The sequence below is a fragment of the Triticum aestivum genome, chromosome 2D (genome assembly GCF_018294505.1).
Source record: "Triticum aestivum cultivar Chinese Spring chromosome 2D, IWGSC CS RefSeq v2.1, whole genome shotgun sequence".
Lineage (NCBI taxonomy): Eukaryota > Viridiplantae > Streptophyta > Magnoliopsida > Poales > Poaceae > Triticum > Triticum aestivum.
The window spans coordinates 627219549-627241602 of record NC_057799.1 but is presented as its reverse complement, the minus strand read 5'-3'; the positions used below and the strand labels follow the sequence as shown (position 1 = coordinate 627241602).

General features: G+C 44.3%; 1 protein-coding gene across 1 annotated transcript; it reads left to right on the top strand.

The window, feature by feature from the left end:
- The first annotated feature begins 14973 nt into the window (after nucleotides 1–14973).
- On the top strand, nucleotides 14974–16152 carry LOC123050559 (uncharacterized). Its single transcript, XM_044473337.1, has one exon. The coding sequence runs from the start codon at nucleotides 15004–15006 to the stop codon at nucleotides 15943–15945; it is 942 nt and encodes a 313-aa protein (XP_044329272.1). The 5' UTR covers nucleotides 14974–15003; the 3' UTR covers nucleotides 15946–16152.
- The last annotated feature ends 5902 nt before the right edge of the window (nucleotides 16153–22054 follow it).

Below are 22054 nucleotides of genomic sequence, written 5' to 3'. Positions count from 1 at the left end.
TGTTGACATAGTCACGGGTTAAATTTTTCTTGAAGTTCCAGAATGCTTCGGCCATCTTCTGAAGAGCGAACTCTTTAACTAGCCTCCTCCTCTCACGTCCACCCGGAACCTCGTTACCGAATTCATCGACTTTGTTGTATTCCGGAGGTAGAATGAAATGTTCCATAAGCTTTCTCCAGCAATCCTTTTTCGTTCTCTTGTCGACAAAACTGAAACCAAGACGTGCCTTCTTTGGCTCCTTCCATTCCTGGACGGTGATCGGGACGTTGTCTCTAACAACGAATCCGCATTGGTTGATAAACTTTGAGGTGTGCTGTAGGGGCTTGCCGGTTTCACTGACAAAATCAATGGTATATGTTTCTCCTGTTTTCATCGCCTTGGATTTGCCACGCTTTGTCGTACTCGATCCGACCGAGGGCTAAAAAAAGAAAGAGAGTCGCGCGCGTTAATACATATGTATTCACATTTCAGTAAGTTTGTATCACGAGAGGCTCAATGTATATATATACCTCGCCGGAGGTGGTTGCTACTTGCAATTCGAGATCGTCGTTTGTTGACGGTTGACCTCCGTCGACAATGTCCGTTCCTTCACCTTCTTGATCATCGACAATGTCTGTTCCACCGTCAAGGTTCAGAAAAGAAGAGACTACATCCTCTTCTTGCTCATCTGCTGAGCCCAGCACATAAGGAATCTCGTTGTTTATGATGCCCATTAAATAACGTTCAGCCTCCGGATCCCTAAGCGGCTCGGCTCTATCGTCCGCCATATGTCACTCCTGCATGTAGTAAAAATTAATTAAGTATAAAGGAACTAAAAAATAAGATTAAGGGGACATAGAGGAGGAGCAGCGACGGTTGAATGATTAAGAGCTATTAAAAAATAAAATTGATGTTTTTTTGGTCAAATTTATACAATTATTCCCAAATAAATTTCCTTTTCTTTTTCCTCTCTGCTCTCTCTTTCCTTTTCTTTTTTCCTTTTCAGTTTTTTATTGAGCACTAATTTGCATAGAAGTTTTTGTTTGAGCACTGCCAAGTATTTTCTTTTTCCTTTTCTTTTTCCTTTTCTTTTTCCTCCGCCGTCGCTCAAATTTAATGATTTATACAATTATTCCCAAATAAATTTCCTTTTCTTCTTCCTTTTCTTTTTCCTTTTCTTATTTTGTTTTTCCTTTTCTTCTTCCTTTTATTTTTCCTTTTCTTCTTCCTTTTCTTCTTCCTTTTCTTTTTTCCTTTTCTTATTTTGTTTTTCCTTTTCTTCTTCCTTTTCTTTTTCCTTTTCTTTTAATTAGTTATGCCATTTTCTTTTTCCTTTTCTATTAATTAGGGGCGGTGGCGGCGGCAACTCGCAGGGCAGTTGCGACGGCGGTGGCAGCACAGGGAAGGGGCGGCAGCACGCGGCGGCGCAGGGGGAAGGGGAGCGGAGCTCACTGGGGGGCGGCGGCGGCAGCGCGCAGGGGCAGGGGCAGCGGTGGCGGCGGCGCGCAGGGCAGGGCAGGGGCGACGGCGGCAGTGCAGGGCAAGGGCGGCGGCGTAGGGCAGGGGAAGTGGGGGCAGAGCTCACTGGGGGCGGCGGAGCTCACTGGGGGAGCGTGCAGGCTCGGGGAAGGGCGGCGCAGCAGTAGCCTGGCGGCGTCGGCGTCGATCGGCGTCGGGGCAGGGCGTCGGCGTCGAGAGGAGAATGGGAGGTGGGGGAAAATTTACTAAGTGCTGTATATATAGACAGAGCATTGGTCCCGGTTCGTGGCACCAACCGGGACCAATGCCCCCCTTTAGTCCCGGTTGGGGATACCAACCGCGACTAAAGGTACCCTTTAGTCGCGGTTGGTGTCCCCAACCGGGACTAAAGGTTCTTTCGCGCCGCTTTCGTTGCCGCGCGGAAAGAGCCTTTAGTCGCGGTTCGTGTCACGAACCGCGACTAAAGGTCCTTTTTCATATACTTTTCATTTTAAAATCTTAAAAATAGAAATAATATATCAAAAAATTCAAAAAAATAAAACTAATTCATTTTAAAATCTTAAAAATAGAAATAATATATCAAAAAATTCAAAAAAATAAAACTAATTCATTTTAAAATCTTAAAAATAGAAATAATATATCAAAAAATTCAAAAAAATAAAACTAATTCATTTGAAAATCTTAAAAATACAAATAATATATCAAAAAATGCAAAAAAATAAAACTAATTCATTTGAAAATCTTAAAAATACAAATAATATATCAAAAATTCCAAAAAATAAAACTAATTCATTTTAAAATCTTAAAATACAAATAATATATCAAAAAATCCAGAAAAATAAAACTAATTCATTTTAAAAATTCAGACCGATTGTTTTGTTCTACATCCTCGATCCCTTGAAGGTTTGACAAAAGGTTTGATACATCATTCAGTTCATCGACCAAATACAAATCATCCGGATTCGCCATCATACGTCCTGCCGTGCATTTGGTATGCATATATGCACTCAGTAGCCACGACAGGGCTGTATGATGGCGATACCGATTGTTTTGTTCTACATCCTCGATCCCTTGAAGGTTTGACAAAAGGTTTGATACATCATTCAGTTCATCGACCAAATACAAATCATCCGGATTCGCCATCATACGTTTTAATTCACATGATCCATTCAACAAAGTTTGGTACAATAAATTATTACACATCAATTCTTCCCTTGTGTCCCTGCTTGCTTACGATTGTGCCGTATCCATGGAGCATCCTCATCATTTAACTTAATGCTTGGGTCAGTGTTCACTTTGAAGGGCGGAATTTCACCAAACATATTATAATCTTCTGACATGTCTGTCTTGTCCTCCATTCCCACGATGTTTCTTTTACCTGAAAGAACAATGTGGCGCTTTGGATCATCGCATGATGTACTGTCGTTTTCTTATCTTTCCATTTCCTCGGTTTGCTACTCATGTCCTTCAAATAAAAAACCTGAGCGACATCTTTGGCAAGGACGAATGGTTCGTCAAGGTAACCAAGATTGTTGAAATCCACCATTGTCATTCCGTATTGCTCGTCCACATTTACCCCACCTCCTGTTAGCTTGAACCATTTGCACCGGAACAAAGGGACCTTAAAGGAGGGTCCATAGTCAAGTTCCCATATCTCCTCTATGTAACCATAATATGTGACCTTTTGCCCATTCTCGTTGCTGCATCAAAGCGGACACCACTGTTTTGGTTGGTGCTCTTTTTATCTTGGGCGATGGTGTAAAATGTATTCCCATTTATCTCGTACCCTTGGAAAGTCGTTATAGTCGAAGATGGTTTCTTGGCCAACATGTACAGCTGATCTCCAACATCATTGTCCTTCATTAAATGTTTTCGCAACCAACTGCCGAAAGTCTCCATGTGGGCCTTTCTAATCCAGGATTCAGGCTTCCCCGGGTTGTCCGAGCGTAAAATATTCTTGTGTTGCTCGAAGTACGGAGCCACCAAGCTGGAATTTTGCAGAACTGTGTGGTGTGCTTCAGTCATAGAATGACCGTCCATACATATCGTTGATTTCCTTCCGATCGTGCCTTTTCCACTTAGTCTCCCCTCGTGCCGCGATTGAGGAATACCAATCGGCTTAAGGTCAGGAACATAGTCAATACAGAACTCAATTACCTCCTCATTTCCATAGCCCTTGACGATGCTTCCTTCTGGCCTAGCACGGTTACGAACATATTTCTTTAATACTCCCATGAACCTCTCAAAGGGGAACATATTGTGTAGAAATACAGGACCGAGAATGGAAATCTCTTCGACTAGGTGGAGCAGGAGGTGCGTCATAATATCGAAGAAGGATGGTGGGAACACCAACTCGAAACTGACAAGGCATTGGACCAGATCGTTCTGTAACCGTGGTAGATCTTCTGGATTGATTACCTTCTAAGAGATTGCATTGAGGAATGCACATAGCTTCACAATGGCTACTCGAACATTTTCCGGTAGGAGCCCCCTCAAAGCAATAGGAAGCAATTGCGTCATAATCACGTGGCAGTCGTGAGACTTCAGGTTTAGGAACTTTTTGTCCGCCATGTTTATTATTCCCTTTATATTCGACGAGAAGCCAGACGGGACCTTCATACTGCTCAGGCATTCAAAAAAATGACCTTCTCTTCTTTGGTAAGAGCGTAGCTGGCACGACCTTGAAACCATTCCCGATGCCGGTCATCTGGGTCTTTCAAAAGTTGCTGGTCCTGCCGTGCTTCCTTTGTATCATTTGTCTTCCCATACACGCCCAAGAAGCTTAGCAGGTTCACGCAAATATTCTTCGTAACATGCATCACGTCGATTGCAGAGCGGACATCTAGGACTTTCCAATATTCTAGCTCCCAAAATATAGATTTCTTCTTCCACATGGGTGCGTGCCCGTCAACTCCCCGTGGAACTGATTGTCCGCCAGGACCCTTTCCAAAGATGACTTTCAAATCCTTGACCATATCAAATATCTCAGCACCAGTACGTTCCGCAGGCTTCGGCCGGTGATCTGCCTTGCCGTTGAAATGCTTGCCTTTCTTTCTTACGTTATGATTTCGGGGAAGAAATCGACGATGACCCAGGTACACGTTCTTCTTACAATTAACCCAAACGTACACTTTCAGTCTCATGTAAGCAGTGCGTGCATGCATTGTATCCCTTATTTGTCTGTCCCGAAAGGTTACTGAGAGCAGGCCAATCGTTGATGGTTACAAAAAGCAACGCTCGTAGGTCAAATTCCTCTTCTTTGTGCTCATCCCAGACACGTACACCAGGTCTGCCCCACAACTGTAAAAGTTCATCAACTAATGGCCTTAGGTACACATCGATGTCGTTGCCGGGTTGCTTTGGACCTTGGATGAGCACTGGCATCATAATGAACTTCCGCTTCATGCACAACCAAGGAGGAAGGTTGTAGATGCATAGAGTCACGGGCCAGGTGCTATGGCTGGAGCTCTGCTCGCCAAAAGGATTCATGCCATCAGTACTTAGACCAAATCTTATGTTCCTTGCGTCAGCTGCAAAATCTTTGAACACTCTGTCGATCTTTCTCCATTGCGTTCCATCAGCGGGGTGTCTCAACTCCCCATCGGACTTACGGTCCTCTTTGTGCCATCGCAACGACTTGGCATGCTTTTTGTTCCTGAACAGACGTTTCAACCGTGGTATTATAGGAGCATACCACATCACCTTGGCGGGAACCCTCTTCCTGGGTTTCTCGCCCTCAACATCGTCACCAGGGTCATCGCCTCTGATCTTATAACGCAATGCAGTGCATACAGGGCATTCATTCAAATTCTCGTATTCACCGCGGTAGAGGATGCAGTCGTTAATGCATGCATGTATCTTCAGAACCTCTAAACCTAGAGGGCAGACAACCTTCTTTGCTTCGTACGTACTGGCGGGCAACTCGTTATTCTTCGGAAACATATTCTTCAACATTTTCAGCAAATTTTCAAATGCCGAGTCAGCTACACCTTCCTGTGCCTTCCATTTTAGCAAATCCAGTGTGCAGCCCAGCTTTTTCAGACTATTATCGCATCCTGGGTACAGCGACTTTTTGTGATCCTCTAACATGCGATCCAAATTCTCCCTCTCCTTGTCAGTTTCGCAGCGTCTCCGTGCATCAGCAATGGTCCGACCAAGATCATCAGCGGGCTCATCATGTGCCTCTTCTTCACCTTCACCTAACCCTTCCCCACCTTCAGCATCATCCTCCATGAAAGTATCACCGAAATGATCATGATAGTTGTCATCGATATCATCCCCTTCTTCATCTTCTTCCATTCTAACCCCTCTTTCTCCATGCTTGGTCCAACAATTATAGCTTCGCATGAAACCGTGCCGAAGCAGGTGCATGTGAACGTCTCTTGAGGAGGAGTAACCCTTCTGATTCTTACAGACAGCACATGGACAGATAATAAAACCTCGCTGCTTGTTCGCATTTGCCACTACGAGGAAATCTTTCAAACCCGTAGTGAACTCGCCGGAGAGTCGGGGACCGTACATCCATTGCCGATTCATCTGCATTATTATTATATAAAGTATATAATTAACCATCATGCATTTGTTAAACTAACTAGCTAGAAATAATACAAATTAAACAATGAACTACACACATGCATATTTTATCAATGACACATGAAAGGTTCAAGTTGCTAACCGCGATCGCGGAGGAAAAATAAATGAGAAAGCTCAAGTGTGGCTCGGACACTTCATATCATGTTTGTTTCATGCTCTCGGGCATTTAATCGAACACCTTGTGTGCATAGGAGGAACCAAAAGCAAACCCACCACCCCCCTTCTGAATATTGTGAAGTGAGCTGAGTGAAGTGAAGTGAGCTGAGTCCTATATATAGGGATGGGCCTTTAGTCCCGGTTAGCCTGGCCAACCGCGACTAAAGGCCTTCGGGCCAGCCTGAGGACCCTTAGTCCCGGTTGGCCAGGCCAACCGGGACTAAAGCCCCTCCCGTCCGCCAGCTGTCGACCGAGCGCGCTGGGCCCAGATAGTTGGTCGCGGGTCTCCTCCCGAACCGCGACTAAAGACCCCTTTGGTCGCGGTTCGATTATTTTGGGGACTAATGGGGGCGTATGGAAGCCTCTTTTTCTACTAGTGTTGGGAAATGTGCCATTTGGCTCTATGTTACCCAAGTAAGGTGCGAGGTCCAAATTCAAGCATCAAGGGTAATGATTCTAAACCTTTTGTAACAGAAACCTTTGCATTTGTTAGTAACTTCGAGTTTTAGCAAGCACTAAGGGTAATAATTCTAAACCTTTTATATGAAAAATTAAGGAATACCTATGTTCAGACTATATACTTTAGCATGTGAAACTAATTCAAACCATGCAAGTTGAAATATTTAGAGACCGATCATAAAATTGCCAAATCAGGATATAGAAGCAAGAACAAAGTACCGTCAGTTTCGTCGAACTAAGAGAAATGCATTTTACATTGCCTGCTCACTACTATTGTTGTCCATAAATAAATGTCTATCTATTGTTGTACCCAGGTTAACTTGAATTGGCTAGGATGAATCAAACACTTCTGAAATGAGCAGTAACATATCAACAGGGTATGCATCTGCATGAGATGACTGATCTTTTCTTGTTAGCAACGAAGAAATATTGATTTCAGTCACGGGCAAACAAAGATGCAAGCAAATCTAAAATTTCTCAGTCTTTGACCATGTCTAAGGAACAACACTAACTCAAAATTGAAATAATACCATGTTGGTAAAGGTTCGCCTATTAAGCGATCTGATTCAGTGAGGATCCACCTGAGGAACTGACGTGTTGATATTGCAATCGAAGTTGAGGAACAACGACGATGGTCTGGACGAGAAAGGGTGAGCGAGAGAAGGTTTGGTACACGGAGGGAAGAAGGGGATTGATAAGGTCAAGGCGTCAGCAACCGTGTCTGGTGCCCATGTCAACACAACAAAACTTAATTTATTATTTACCTTTTTTCTAAGCCCAACAACATGGTGTAAATTTGAATTGGTACAACTAACTAAATTATTTTGTCTAAAAAAGATGTCAAATCAAAAAATAAAAAGTTAAATCAAATAAATGAAAGAAACATTAGCTGATATATTTATAATGGTTATCCAGCAGTGGTAATACAAATGATCAGTAACGGTAGCTATTTTATATGACCGGTACTGCTAGTAGATTTATAGCGGTTATCCAGCAGTGGTGATACAGATGATGGGTCTTTTCAGACATTAGCTGGGCATATATATAATCATGGATAGATACTTGATTACATATAAAACACATGACCACAAAGGGATGTTTAGCACATAGATGATTACAAAAATCTGAAGCCTATACATGTCTTATTCTTCAGAGCAGGAACAAAAGGGTTAGGGCATCATTGGAACTAAACATGGAGTATACTGCAGACGAAAGAAAAAGTGGCTTCTCCAGAGGTCACACATGCATTGTAGGTAAGACAGATCCAACAAAGGTAATTATTAACGGCCTTTCATAGTTTCTAGCCGTTGTTCTAACTTCATACCTATGAAGCGTAATCTCTTTGCCAATTCCTCAATGCCTATATGTGCTGCTATCATAACTCCTTTGGTGTCATCCTGTCCTTTTAGGTGACGAACAGTTGTCGTGTTCTGCAGAAAACAAAAGGGCAGAAGTTGATGTGACATAACACATAACACGTAACATGTGAATAAAGATGACATCCTTGTGGCACTCAAAGAAATAGTGCTCATATGGTTAATTTAAATACTTAATCGTATCCAACTCCCACCGTTCCTAAATATAAGTCCTTTTAGAGATTTCAATGCGGACTACATACAGAACAAAATAAGTGAATCTACATTCTAAAATATGTCTATATACATCCGTATGTAATTTGTATTGGAATCTCTAAAAAGACTTCTCCTCATCAAGAAGATCACATACACTTTATCTATCCTGTACAATGAGCATAGGACAAGCTCAGCTAGTGTAACTACCAATTAGCTATGTGATGATCAACTTATAAGAAAATCAACTTTGATTAGGTGTCTTGCGCCAAGACTACTCCAGAAACATGCATGTTGAATGAAATGAACAAACAAATAGCCAAAAGACCATTGGCTATCCTTGACTGGCTAGTTGACTAAATGGCTCAGGAAAATAAATTGTCATGACATATTATAAATAATAAAAAGGCAAAAGGCCACAATATGTGGTACATAATGTTCACAGTCCATCGGCTTCACCAAACACTAAAAAGGGGTAAGCATAAATACACCTCGCTAATCCCATGGAGGCACTTCTCACATAAAAAGGCAAATGAATGAAAACAGACAGGTATCTTGTTTTCCTAGACTGTTGCATGCATGGCGAAATGACTATAGCGAAAAGATGTGTGCTATAGATTTGAAGAAAATACGGGTTCGCCTGTGAGGAATATACTAAAAGTCTACAACAATAATCATAGTGAGGTAATCAAGAAAATAGTGCAAATGCCTGAATTTGATACGCTATAGAACTCATCCTTCCGTATGTAGTTTCCTATCTTCCATGTGGAAGAGATTAAGGTAAATACTAACAGTTCGAATTTGTTTTAGAATATAGGAGAGGCATATATAAGTAAACTAAAAGGAAAAACCTACACACACATGGTGCAACACCAGTCATGCTATTTATTTCAAGCATCAATGGTAAATACTAACTTGCCAAACCTCATATGTTTACTAACTATGATACTGAAGAAGAAGTTACTGAAGAACAAACTAATCATTCCAGTGCTACAGAATCATGAAAAGAAACTGTGATGGAAACCCAGGTAAAAAAGTATGTAAGATATAACAAAAAGGGAGGCACACATGAATCATTTCTTCTGTTGGAGGCAAAGAATCTAAGGCCTTATACCTCTATCCCCAATTCTTTCTCTCTTTATCAGAATATAACTAAGAACCACTGCACAAATATGCATTCAGTATGGAACATAGGTCGCTGGAATATAAGCAAACAAAATAGTTGGCATACATAGAAACTAATCTAAACATGGCTAAAACAAACAAATATCAGAATGCAGAAAAAACTTGACTTTGAGAGAGAGAGAGAGAGAGAGAGAGAGAGAGAGAGAGAGAGAGAGAGAGAGAGAGAGTACACTTTCATCAAACTCTTCCTCAGGATTCTTCCTCTCCTCTTCTTTCTCAGATCTGCACATCATGTTTACAAAAATAAAGAAATCGAAATCAGATTAAAAGAGAACTGGGGGGATCAAGAGGTAGGGGGGTGGGCGGTATGAGGACGTGCAACCTGGATTGGGGACAGGGGACGACGACCGGTGAGCAACGACCATCAGTCATGGCCGGCGACACTTCTCCACTCCACGACAACGCGAGCGACGCCTAGAGCTCCGGCATCGCGGTCCTGCCTCCAGCTCTGTTCTTCTCACCCTCCCATGCTCCTGCACACCCATCATTAAAACCAAACACCGAAACCCTAACTGCGAAATATAAATTAATTTAAGGAGATAGGAATTAGAAGAAGGAGCTTACACAGGGGAGGAGTTCACACCCCTTCTTTCTTGTAGAGATCGAGCCGCCATTGACCGCGAGGTCGGCCCTCCCCCGTCCGCCGCCACACCTCCCTCTCCTCTTTCTCTCAGATCAAGCAGCCACCGACCGCGAGGTCGACCCTTTCCCGTCCGCCGCCACACATCCCTCTCCTCTTTCTCTCTCCTGCGCACTTTTCTCACCACAACAGGTCATTTCCTAAACTGTAAATCCTCAAGTGCTACCAAACAATTTCAAGTTGCACTTAACTTTCTTAGCGTTTTTTTCCACATCTTGATGTAGAAGTGGTGATAACCCCCCTCAAAGAAAATTTAGTGTGTCATACATTTGTGTTTCCACTTTGAAGTTTATTCTGCCGACTTAACAGGCCAACAACTTATGCTAAGCATATTTACTAATTTGTCAAGACATTTTTTTGTCTGACGCTAGAGTAAAAACTTGCACGTCATGAAAAGACAATGCAATGAAGCAGTTCCTTCATGTATGGCTCGAAGGGAGAGGGCACCAGTGAGACAGGGGCAATGACATGGTACGGCAGGCTATGAGGGCTAGGTGAGGGATGAGTGGCGGCGATGTAGCAGTGAGGGAGGCACTAAGGGTCCACTGCGAGGTGAAGAATGCTGCGGGATTGATTGGGGGAGAAAGAATGGCTTGGGTTAATTTTAGGAAAGCGGAAATTTCACATTTCAGATGCACGCCAATTATTGGCCAGCTTGCTTTTCAGCCATCACACACATGCATATGGTCTATTCCCTCCGTTCCTAAATGTAAGTCTTTGTAGAGATTCCACTATGAACCACATACGGATGTATATAGATGCATTTTAAGTTTAGACTCATTCATTTTGCTCCGTATGTAGTCCATCTAGTGGATCTCTACAAAAACTTATATTTAGGAACGGAGGGAGTAGCTGGCATTTATGTATGTCTTGCAATGATAGATGCCATTGATGCTACAGATTTTACCTGGCACTTACCAAAAATTCCTTTGTTTCATTACTGTGCGGGCACATTATAAGTGTACGCTGGCACACGTGCACACGAAATGCCTTAAGATTTTCAGATATTTATAAGCGCGGCATATAAGTGTATGCTGGCAGATTTCATGCTTTTCTATTAGGTGCCCCTAATAATAAGCTAGTATGAGAGTCTGTTATAACGATGACTCAAATCTTTTTCTATCATAATCATTGGCACATTCTAGGACACAAGTTACTGAAGAAAAAAACGTTCACTCATGGTAGGAAAGTAAATCAACATCATGTCTCCCAAAATTATGTCAGCAGACCAGCGATAAGATTTGAGTACCAAAGCCATCTATAGCAGAGGTAGCTAAACCAAACATACGTGAAGTGAAGAAGCCAGCCGTATAGTAGATCTATTTCAAGATTCGGATATAGCCCTATTACAAGTTTCAGAAATAAAACCTGATATGACAAGTCAAGTTGGAATAAGATAATATAGCATTCCCCCCAAATGAATGTATAGAGAAACTCTGGAAACATGCAGGATTCATGGAGACGTCTCGCCTGAAATAACTAAGCACGCCCAAATGTATGCAGAAAAAAGAAACTGCTAAATTTCGAGAGATATGATAACATCATCGGCAAGAAATGTGTGTCCCACCCCCTAACACAGTTGAAATATGACTTCCAGTGAGCAGTGAAGTTGCCAACGATAATATCAGATCTCAGATATAGCTACTTCCATTCCTTGAACCTTACATACATGGAAAATTAACTTCCTCTCAGTAGCAGAACATATAACAACTGAAACATAAAGTGGAAAGTAACCTGCAATGGCACGAATCATATATTGTTGCTCCATGACCACTGCCTAAAAAAGGACTTCCCGGCTCAGTGTTGCAGGTCCTCTTATATGTCACCAAGAGGAGGAAGGACACCTAGCCCTGCAAATGAAAGCAAATTCATAATGCTGCATCTCACCTTTCAAGGGATAAAAAGAGCAAAAAATGATTATATGTCGTTCCCAAGGTTTTGGTTACCGGTCGAAATTTCAAGATTTCCCATGGTTACCGCGTATTTCCGTACCCCTCGGTAAATCGCCATACCGAGCAAAAAATACCAGTTTTTTGAAATTTTTGAATTTAAACACTCGATTTACAGTAAAGTACGTAGGATCTAATTAATACCATGAGAGTTGGTTCTGGCATGTTGGTAGCAACCTAGTTCCTGTTTTGAGAGGTCTCTGGTTCGAATATTCGTTCATTCACTTATTTGAATTCAAAATTCAACTATAAAATTCGCTCGAAATATTCTCGGTATTTCTCGGTAACCGTGGTAACCACATTTATCCGTCCCCTTCGGTAAAATTGCCTCATTCGGTAACCAAAACCTTGGTCGTTCCTAAGTCATTTGGCCATTTCAGCTAGACGGTGCGAGACGATAGATGATCCAAACAACATGGGACGATAGTTGATTCTATTTGCTGGGACGATAGATGATCCTATTTGATCCCTTGATTCCATACTTGCATATTTCTCTGTAATTTCCTTGCTATCTGCACGGCATAATCCTAGTTGATTAAATACACATTCCTCTGCATCGGTTATAACTAAGAACAAGAAATGCAGAAAGCAATAGCTAGGCCAAAACAGTCAAAACAAGGGAGATAATCAGGTAGCATTGCAAAGTAACGAACCTTGAGTCATCAATGTCTCCCTGACAGAATCATGTCACTTCTTGCTACTGAAGGCGGTATTGATCCCGATCACCACAAAAGCCTTTTTCCTTTCCTGCCTTGCCATCTGCACTCTCAAGCAGCTCATGCTTGCTACGCCACGCTGCCAGCGTAGCGATAAACTTGTCTAAATATCTAGACACAATTATGATATATTCCAATTAGTCCCCCCAATAGATTTGTAATGCAAAAATGCAAATAAATTTGTATCATTTTTCAATATTCATGTCGACATACTGGGAGTCTTTGCCACTTCCCATCACGTCCCTGTCGTCGGATGGTTTTTGAAATCAAGAAAGGGTGTTCACAGAATTACAAACCAAAGGGGAAACTAAAGACTCCCAAATCTATCTCTCTTTTCCCCCAAAATTAGGCACCACGAAATTAGATCACAAGAAGGAGATCAACAGAGAACAAACCACCCGGTAGCCCTCTTCTATACCTTGCGCTACCGCCTGCTTCTTTGGCGAGAACCACCTCAGCCAGCTCTGGAGTCCAGCCACCGCCACCGCCCCGGATGCCGGTCCCATCGCTTTTCCCTCCTTGGCAACCAGGCGAGCGACCTCGCCGGCACAGGCCGACGCCGGCCGGCGACCCACTCCCGTCTGTTGTCGGGGCTACCTCTCCTATTTCCTCTAACTTTCTCCCTCGCAGCCTGGTGCCGCGCCGGCCGGGTACGAACTCCGTCGCACCGCCATGACCATGGGTCCATGGCCTCCTCCTCCCCATGCATCTGCCATCACCGCAGCCACTCACCTCCGCCGCGACGAACATCGCCGCAGCCCAGTGCCGCGCGCCGCCATGACCACGGCCTACTCCTCCATATGCGGCCATGCCCGTGAGGAGGAGAAGGGAACGGGCAGCTCGAGATGGAGTAACGCCGGTCGCCTCCGGGTGCGGCGGCTCTGGCGAGATGGGAAGAGCGGAGGGAGGCGGCAGTTGCGCTGGGAGTAGAGAGCGCCGAGCGGGGAAGGAGGGACGCGGGGGACCGCTCCGACCCGGCCGCCCTCCATGGGGTCGCCGCCGAGGCGCGCGGATGGAGGAGGAGACGAGGAGGCGGCGCGCGGATGGAGGAGGAGACGAGGAGGCGGCGCGGATGGAGGAGGAGGCGAGGGTTCATGGGGAAGACGCGGTCTCGCTCCTGCCCGCGCTGCCTGCCTTTTTGGCCCGCTGAAAAGACTAAAATGCCCTCGGCGAGGTGCAGAATTTACAAGCGGTGGCATAGCGATTATACGGGGCGACGTGGAGAGCGCGGTCGTGACTACGAGTCTAGAAGGATTTATATGTTCAATAAATGTTGTGTTCCTGTAATTGTCCGTGAATGTAGCATTACTCCTGCTGAGCACATGTCAGCGGTTTCCCCTCAACTATATAAATCTCCACAGCATTATCTAGTCGATCCACAATCCTCTCTTCCCATATCTTGAAGAAGCTTCAACAACTGGCCATGGCTGCCAAAACCCCAAGCTCATGCTTTACTTTCCTAAAGGAAGCGTTGGTCTTCCCCACGCGAAACCCTAAGCTCTTCGCGCCCGTGTTCCTCCTGTGGCCGTCGCCACCTTCCTTGTCCGCTCAGTCCATGTCGTGTTCATCCAGCCTCTGGCAGACGACATGGCCAGGTCCTTTTTTTAAAGGCTGTGGCAAATTCCTTTTTTTAAAGGCTGTGGCAAATTCTTATCTCCACCACTACTGATAATGATGCAGTCTACATAGATCATGTCGTGAAAGTGGTCTTGATTGACTTAGAAGTCCTCCTGCCTAACGTAGAGGTCATCCCTTGTATCACTTTCCCCATGACTACTAGCTTATATTCAATTTCTAGAAGACTCTCTTTTTCATAGAATAGCAAAGGTAGACGCGCAATGCACGTCGCAGAGACAAATAATGAACACAAATCATACATTGTTCATGACTAAGGAAATAATCTTTATTAGAAAAAAGGTTGAAGATGTATATCTTAATCATTACGGTGTTATTACAGGATGAAATGTGTAATTAGGAACACTAAGACAAAATTTTAGATATTCAACATAATTTTAGAGTTGTTGGACTAATCAAATCCCACATTACAAGACACTTAATCACTTTGGTGACACTTCATGTTACAATAGTAGTATCGTGGACTGATTTTTCCAAGTCTTCCATTGGGTACAACAACGTGCCCAAGGTTTCTAATTTCTCCACTAACTGCTGAGCACACATCAGCGGTTTCCCCTCAACTATATAAACCTCCACGGCATTATCTAGTCGATCCACAATCCTTAATTTCTTCCCACACCTTGAAGAAGCTTCAACAACTGGCCATGGCTGCCAAAACCCCAAGCTCGTGCTTTGCTTTCCTAAAGGAAGCCCTGATCCTCCCCACGCGAAACCCTAAGCTCTTCGCGCCCGTGTTCCTCCTGTTGGCCGTCGCCACCTTCCTTGTCCGCTCAGTCCATGTCGTGTTCATCCAGCCTCTCGCGGACGACATGGCCAGGTCCATCTATCTCATCGAGATGAGGAACACTGGCATCTCCTGCGCAGAGTGCGCCAAGCTCGAAGATGGCGCCAGAAGGATCATGCTCATCTCCATCGCCCAAGTGATCCTCATGCTGGCGCTTGGCTTCGTCAAGAAGGCCCTCGCCTTCTTCGCAGCCTCCACGACCTACTCCGGCGACCGCTACTCCCTCGCCGAGCTCGTCCGCAAGGTGATGTGCAAGGGGAACACCCTGAAGGGCCCTGCTATCACCTTCGCCGTGGTCACCGCGCTCGGCCTGGCGTGGACGGCCGTGCTGGTCGCCGTGCGTACAACCACCGTGATGATGCTTGGCCGCCGCTCGGGCGTTCTCTCTGTCCAGGGCTTCGTTTTCCTCCTCACGCTCCTCGCCGAGCTCTGCTTCGCCGTGGTCGCGCTGGTGAGCGTCGCCGCGTCGGTGGTCGACGGGGAGCGCCGCGGTGTGCGTGCGCTCAGGCAGGCGTGGCGGCTCATGACGCGGGTGAGGAGGAAGGAGGGCCTCCTGTTGGTAGTCCTGGCGTGCCTCCTGCCTACCGTCGTGGCTCCGGTGTACAGGGCTGCGCTTATGTACTCGAGGAGGAGCATGGCGGCGGGCCTGTGCGTGCTCGCTGGGTATGCTCTTCTGTTCGGTGCGCTGCAGCTGGTCTATCTGGCGGCAGCCACGGTGTTGTACTACGAAGCCATGGAGAGCAAGGAGGCGGTGCCTTGTGACGACTATGCCCAGATTCCTTCTAATGAAGGGGATGTCTGATTCGTCTCCAAGTGGTCGCTCGCTACACTGATGAGTTATACGGGATGCTTTATCCTGCAATAATGTAATAATATCTCTGTAACATTATACGTAGCCAGAGAGTAGTATATTCTCTTGGCTTTGGCTTGTGGATAAAACCGTATTCCTATGTTTTCTTGACTAGATGATGATGCGTTACTCTGAGAATCGGTTGTAATATACTTCCTCTGTCTCATGTTATCAAAATGGATAAAAAGAAATGTATCTAGAATTAAAATACGTCTAGATACATCCCATTTTATCCATTTTGATGACAAGTATTTTCGGACGGAGGGGTATTTCATTAAGGTGGTAACATGAATACTTGGATAAATAAGTTCAAAACAAAAATTGAAAACATTGGATAGGCGCAGCGCGTGCCGATGAGATGGTGGGCATGCGATTGATTTTTAGAGGCCGATTTGACGCGTGTTGCGCAAACTGATGGCTTTACACACAAGCGAGCAACTGACCGATTGATTTTTTTTCCTTTTACCGGTCTTTCTTATTCTTTTTCATGTTTTTATATCTTTTTAGTTTTATTCTTTTTATTTCCTCATTTATTTATTTCTTCTTCTCCTTTGCTTTTCACCTTCCTTTTTATTTTTTCCAATCTTTTTCCATTTTCCATTTTTTTTTCTTTTTTCATTTCTTTTCCTTTTTCATGTTTGTTTTAATTTTTTCAAAAACTGTTAACGTCTCTGAAAATGTTCGCGTTTAAAAATAATTCCTAAATTCAGAAAATGTTCGTGTTTAAATTTTTTTGGGATTTAAAAAAATTGTGTTTTTTAAAATGGAATAAACTTAATGGTGGCCATTGAGAGCCGTGAAATAGTTCCAAGAAATGATCCTGGTGAAGAATAAGTTGAGAAATAGTATGGGTGATAATCTATTGAGCCATTGCTGAGTGACTTTTAATGGGGGAGCTCTATTTTTGGAAGTAAACAAAGATGATATAGTTGATGCTTTCATGGCAAAGTGAATGCGTAAAAGTAGCTAGTGTTATAACTTTTACTCATGTTATTTTTTATTCATATAAGACTATTTCTCTTTCCAACAATATTTGTATTGTATTTTTTGCGAATTTCTGACATATTCAGTGAACAATAATGTCATGACACTTCATTAAGCTATTTACATTGTTATCTTGGTAAGCTTTGTATTACATGTGTGATGTCGCATTTTTACAGACTTTGGCAAATTCCTAGCTCCACCACTACTGATAATGATGCAGTCTACATAGAGAATGTCGTGGAAGTGTTCTTTCCTGACTTAGAAGTCCTCCTGCCTAACGTAGAGGTCGTCTCTTGTATTGCTTTTCCCATGCGTACAAGCTTATATCCAATAGCCAGGGAGACTCTCTTTTTCATAGAATAGCAAAGATAGACGGGCAATGCATGTCACAGAGACAAACAATGTAAATAAATCATACACAATTGATGACTAAGGAAGTGATCATTACTAGAAAATGAAGGGTTGCAGATATACATAGTGATCATCATATTATGTTGTAACTATTGGAAAACTTGGAAAAATCAGTCCACATATACTATTGTAACATGAAGGAAGAGTAATCAAAGTAAGGGTGTTGTGACGTGGGATTTGATTGACATGTCAACGCGTCGACCAGAGTTACAAAATATTTATAACAATTTAAAAAACATGAGTTTAATTTCTTGGCCCTCCAATCTAATCTAACTCCGGTGGACCAGTAACTGATTTTTTCAGGAAATTTTGAGTAATTTCGGTTTTATTAACATTTTTTTGCCTTTTGAAGAATTTTTCAACTTGCAAACATTTTTTAATTTGTGAACATTTTTTAAATTTATCAAATATTCCTAAAAGGCAATTTTTCAGATGCTTTTGGGAATTTACAAAAATGTTTATTTTTCAAAAAAACTTGTGAAAAATAGTCCCATTTTCAAATTTTGTTCAGGAATTCTGAAAAATGTTTGGATTTTCAAAAAATATTCATGTTTTTCAAATTTTGTTGACCAATTCAAAAAATGCTTGCGGTTCCAAAAATTGTTCAGAAACTTTCAAAAAATGCTCTTGATTTTGGAATTCATGTGGATTTTTTAAATTGCTGAATAGTTTTTTTAATTCATGACCATTTAAAGAACCATGACAGGAAACTAAACTAAAAGAAACACACTAAAAGCGAGCAGATGAGCAATGGACATGAGCGAGCAGTCTTATATCGCACAAAAGGGCTGAGCCACCCACACTACCGAGTGAGCGAGGCTGTAGACGATCGCTCCTAAGTATCACTATAAGTGATACATATCAAAGCCCCTGGTCAGCTAAAGTACCATTCTGCTCGCGAGCTCATATGCACCCTCATGAACAGTAAAATAGAAAAAAAATTAGTATAACAAATAAAAAATCTGAATCTTTCTTAGACAAACATTTACGAATTTTCAAGATGTGTGCAAATTTCAGGAGGAAAAAACATTCCAAAACGCTTCCATCAATAGAAAAATTGATGCTAAAAAAAGACTCTTTGGAGCATTAATTTTTTTATCGGGAGCATTTTTGGAATCTTGTTTCTTCATAAAAACTGGCGCGCATATTCGAAATTTGTCGTTTGTTCTAAAAATAATAATATGTTTTTTAAAATTGATTTACTTTTTTTCCTGTTCACAATGGTGCATATGAACTCGCAAGCAGAAACTCCACGCCCCTCTGATGAGCTCGTTGCTAGCTGTTCGATATCAGCTTATTATTTGAGTTTTGTCTGTTTGCATGTTGCAGCTCTGCGAGCTCGGGGACTTTACATGCATTCGTCTACATTTGTGTGTCTCCAGAGTAGATTCTTCCGATCTACGCTACTCTTCCTCCGTGGCGGTTGCTGTTCTGGTGCGCTGGTTCTATGGGGCCGGAGCACGACGACTTTCGAACTGTCTACTACAATAAGTTTTGCCCGCCTCTCGCGATGACTGTGGTGTGCTTTTGACTCGTTTCCGTGCTTGTAGTCGTTGCTAGGTGGTCTAAGGATCTCGACGTAATTTTTATTTATTTTTGGTGTTCATCGTTTAACATAATTGAAGATGAAGAGATCGGAAGTTTTCTTGCAAAAGAAAAACACGCATCAGAGGAAGCATGTGAGCCCTCATTCCTTTCGGCCATTGGGCCAAATTCTCCTAATGGGACAAGACAACCTAGGTCCTAGCCTTCCTGGCATTTGCCAGCCTAACCGAGCGATAGCGGAGGTCAACTGTTTTCTCTGCATGGTCACCATCGACCCCCTCAGGGCCGAATTTCGTGTTTTGACCCTTTTGACATACAAAATCGGGGTCTGACCCCACTTTGAAATATTTTCGGGATTTGACCCTTTTGCTACCGCCAGAGCCGGTAGGGTTAGACAGCCTACCGCCAGAGTCCCTGGCGGTAGGGTGTGACGGAGGGGGACGGTGGCCGTCACCGGCGCTGACGTGGATAAGTACCTTACCGCCACGCAACCTGGCGCTAGGCTGTCTAACCCTACCGCCCGAGACCCTGGCGGTAAGGTGTGGCAGGGTTTTGCCGTACAGGCATTCTGTAACGAAATATGCACGTGCCCTGGCGGTAGGCTGTCTGACCCTACCGCCAGGGTGCCTGGCAGTAGGGTCCTGTGTTTTGCCGTATAAAGTTTCTGTAACGAAATATGCAAGGGCCCTGGCGGTAGGTTCACCCTACGGCCATGGGGGCTGGCGGTAGGTTGTGTAACCCTACCGCCAGGTTGCCTGGCGGTAGGGTCCTCTGTTTGTTTTTTCAAGTTCATTTGGTTGCTTGTTTTCAGTTTCAATATGACAGCAATATCACATCAAGTTTCACAAATATGACAGCAATATCATAGATTTTAAATAATTAAACTTGGGCATCACATAGATCCATATTAAGATAACTTGAAGTGCATAGAACATTTCAAACGTAGTAGCAAACACATAGATCCACAAATAGCAAACACATAGTTCCACGTAGTTTCACAACCACTAGACAAGTTCAACCAAACGAAGTTCAACCAAACTAAAAGAGCCAAGTATCGAAAAGCATAATCAGTTGCTCCTTCCCCTCTTGGAGGTACGGTCCTCGTTACTCTTTGAACGAGTCTCTACGGTCTTCTTCTTGGGCTGGCGAGGAACTGGTTTCTGGAAAGGGTCCGGACTCAGCAAATCCTTCTTCTTCGGATTCCTCTTCTTCGGCGGCTGAGATGCTTGAGATGTTTGAGTTGGTGGAGGTCCATAATCTTCATCGTACTCCTCCTCCCCGTTGCTCTCATCCTCCTCCTCCTCCCCTTCTTCATGTGTGGCCTCCTCCTCCTCATCCTCTTCCTCCTCCTCCTCCTCCTCATCCTCCTCCCCAACCAACCTAGACGACGAGGGAGCATGGCTCGATGAGCCGATGAGACCCTGTGTGGCTACAGGCTGATAAGCTTCAACTGACCCAGTTCCAGCACACCCAAGCAGCCCGACCAGCTTGCGACAACGCTACACGAACTTCTGCACTCACAATGAAACAAGGTCATAATAAGTATCAGATCGACTGATTGCAAGTGAACAAGATGCATCTGTTTCGAGGAGGCTAAAATTGTACCTTCATCGTCCCCCTCACTTTGGTCTCAGATTCTATGCTCCCGGGGAGTCACCTAGTGCATTTGAGGCTTCAAGGATGCATCTGTTCAGCTCACCGGACTACAACAGCATAAGTCAGTCACGATGACGAATAAAATAGTCTAGATACAACCGTCGGTTCAAACTTACCACTCTGTTGATGAGGGATGCAAACTCTCTAAATCCACTGTGCATGTCTCTGATGCCGGTCTGGTAGGCCTCTTCCTCGGGGTCATCCCTCTCCAGCTCCGCGATGTCTTCCGCCGTCCATCGAGGCCTGAGACGAAGACAATGCTTCTGGCCATCATCGTACCACCTCATGTGTCGGCCCAAGTAAGCATCCCAGTCAGTCACTTTCCTCTCCACGTCTTTCCGGTACCTCCGTCGGTCCCACGCCACCACGTAAGTCTTATGCTCCTCTCCCCAGTCTGTGATCGACTGATTCTTCTGCCGGCTCATCCTGCAAGGCATATGCAAGGGATCATCATAAGAAACATGATAAGCGTAATGAAATCATGGGCACGGAGAACAAAGCGCTCACAGGTGGAGCGCGTGGCCGCCGGTATCGATGGGCTGGCCCGATGGGGTATGCTGATAAATCCCAAACTGCGTGGCCACGCGACGGCGTACACACAGATCATGGGCACGATGCACCGCCAGAGACCACGGTCCGCATCGCACATCACGTTCAGATCAAAGTCCCACTGTCGGTCTTGTCGATACGGCCACCAGTTTACCTATTGCATATACCTTGGTAAGTTCGCACTCTCGGTCAAAAGTGGAATCAAAGAGAAAGGTGTTGAGCGAGTTCATATACCTGCGTATGCGTCAAAGCGTCCAACTCGTTGGTGTAGGTCTTGTACGAAGTCTTGTTTAGGCCAGTGTAGAGTTTGACAACGTCCCACTCGTAAGCTACGGTGGGGTTTCGAGTCTCGTCGCCGTCTTCGCTATAGTCTTCCCATGGGCGTCTTCGCAACTTCTCCGAACGCCCCACCGGCAGCCGCTCCCACATCCAAATGGAGAAGGCCCAGACAAAGCCACCCATATTGGACTTGTCTCCCGTCCTCTGCGTTGCGTCGTCAAGCTGCAAAACATCAAATGAGGATCAGATATAAGAAAATGTCATGGACACACTTTCGTAGGTAGGTAGGCAATTAGACACTCTCTTACCGAACGGTATAGGTAGGCGAGAGATGCGGTCCCCCAACTGTACCCTGCATCCCAGTCCGCTAGGAAGAACAGATACGCCTAGTTGGCAGAGTTCCCGGAGCTGTCTGGAAACACGACCTCCGAGAGAATATACCACAGATAGGCCCTCGCGTACAACTCCACAGTCGCCTCATCTGCGCCTTGGGGGCATGTCTTCCGGTGCTCCGAGAGCCAGGTCAACGGCACACCGGATGTACGGTTACTCTTGGCACCAGGCCAGTCGCCGATGAGGGTGGTGACCCTCTCCTGCCAGTTGGTCCTCTCCACTCGACCGGTGAGTGCATGACCCT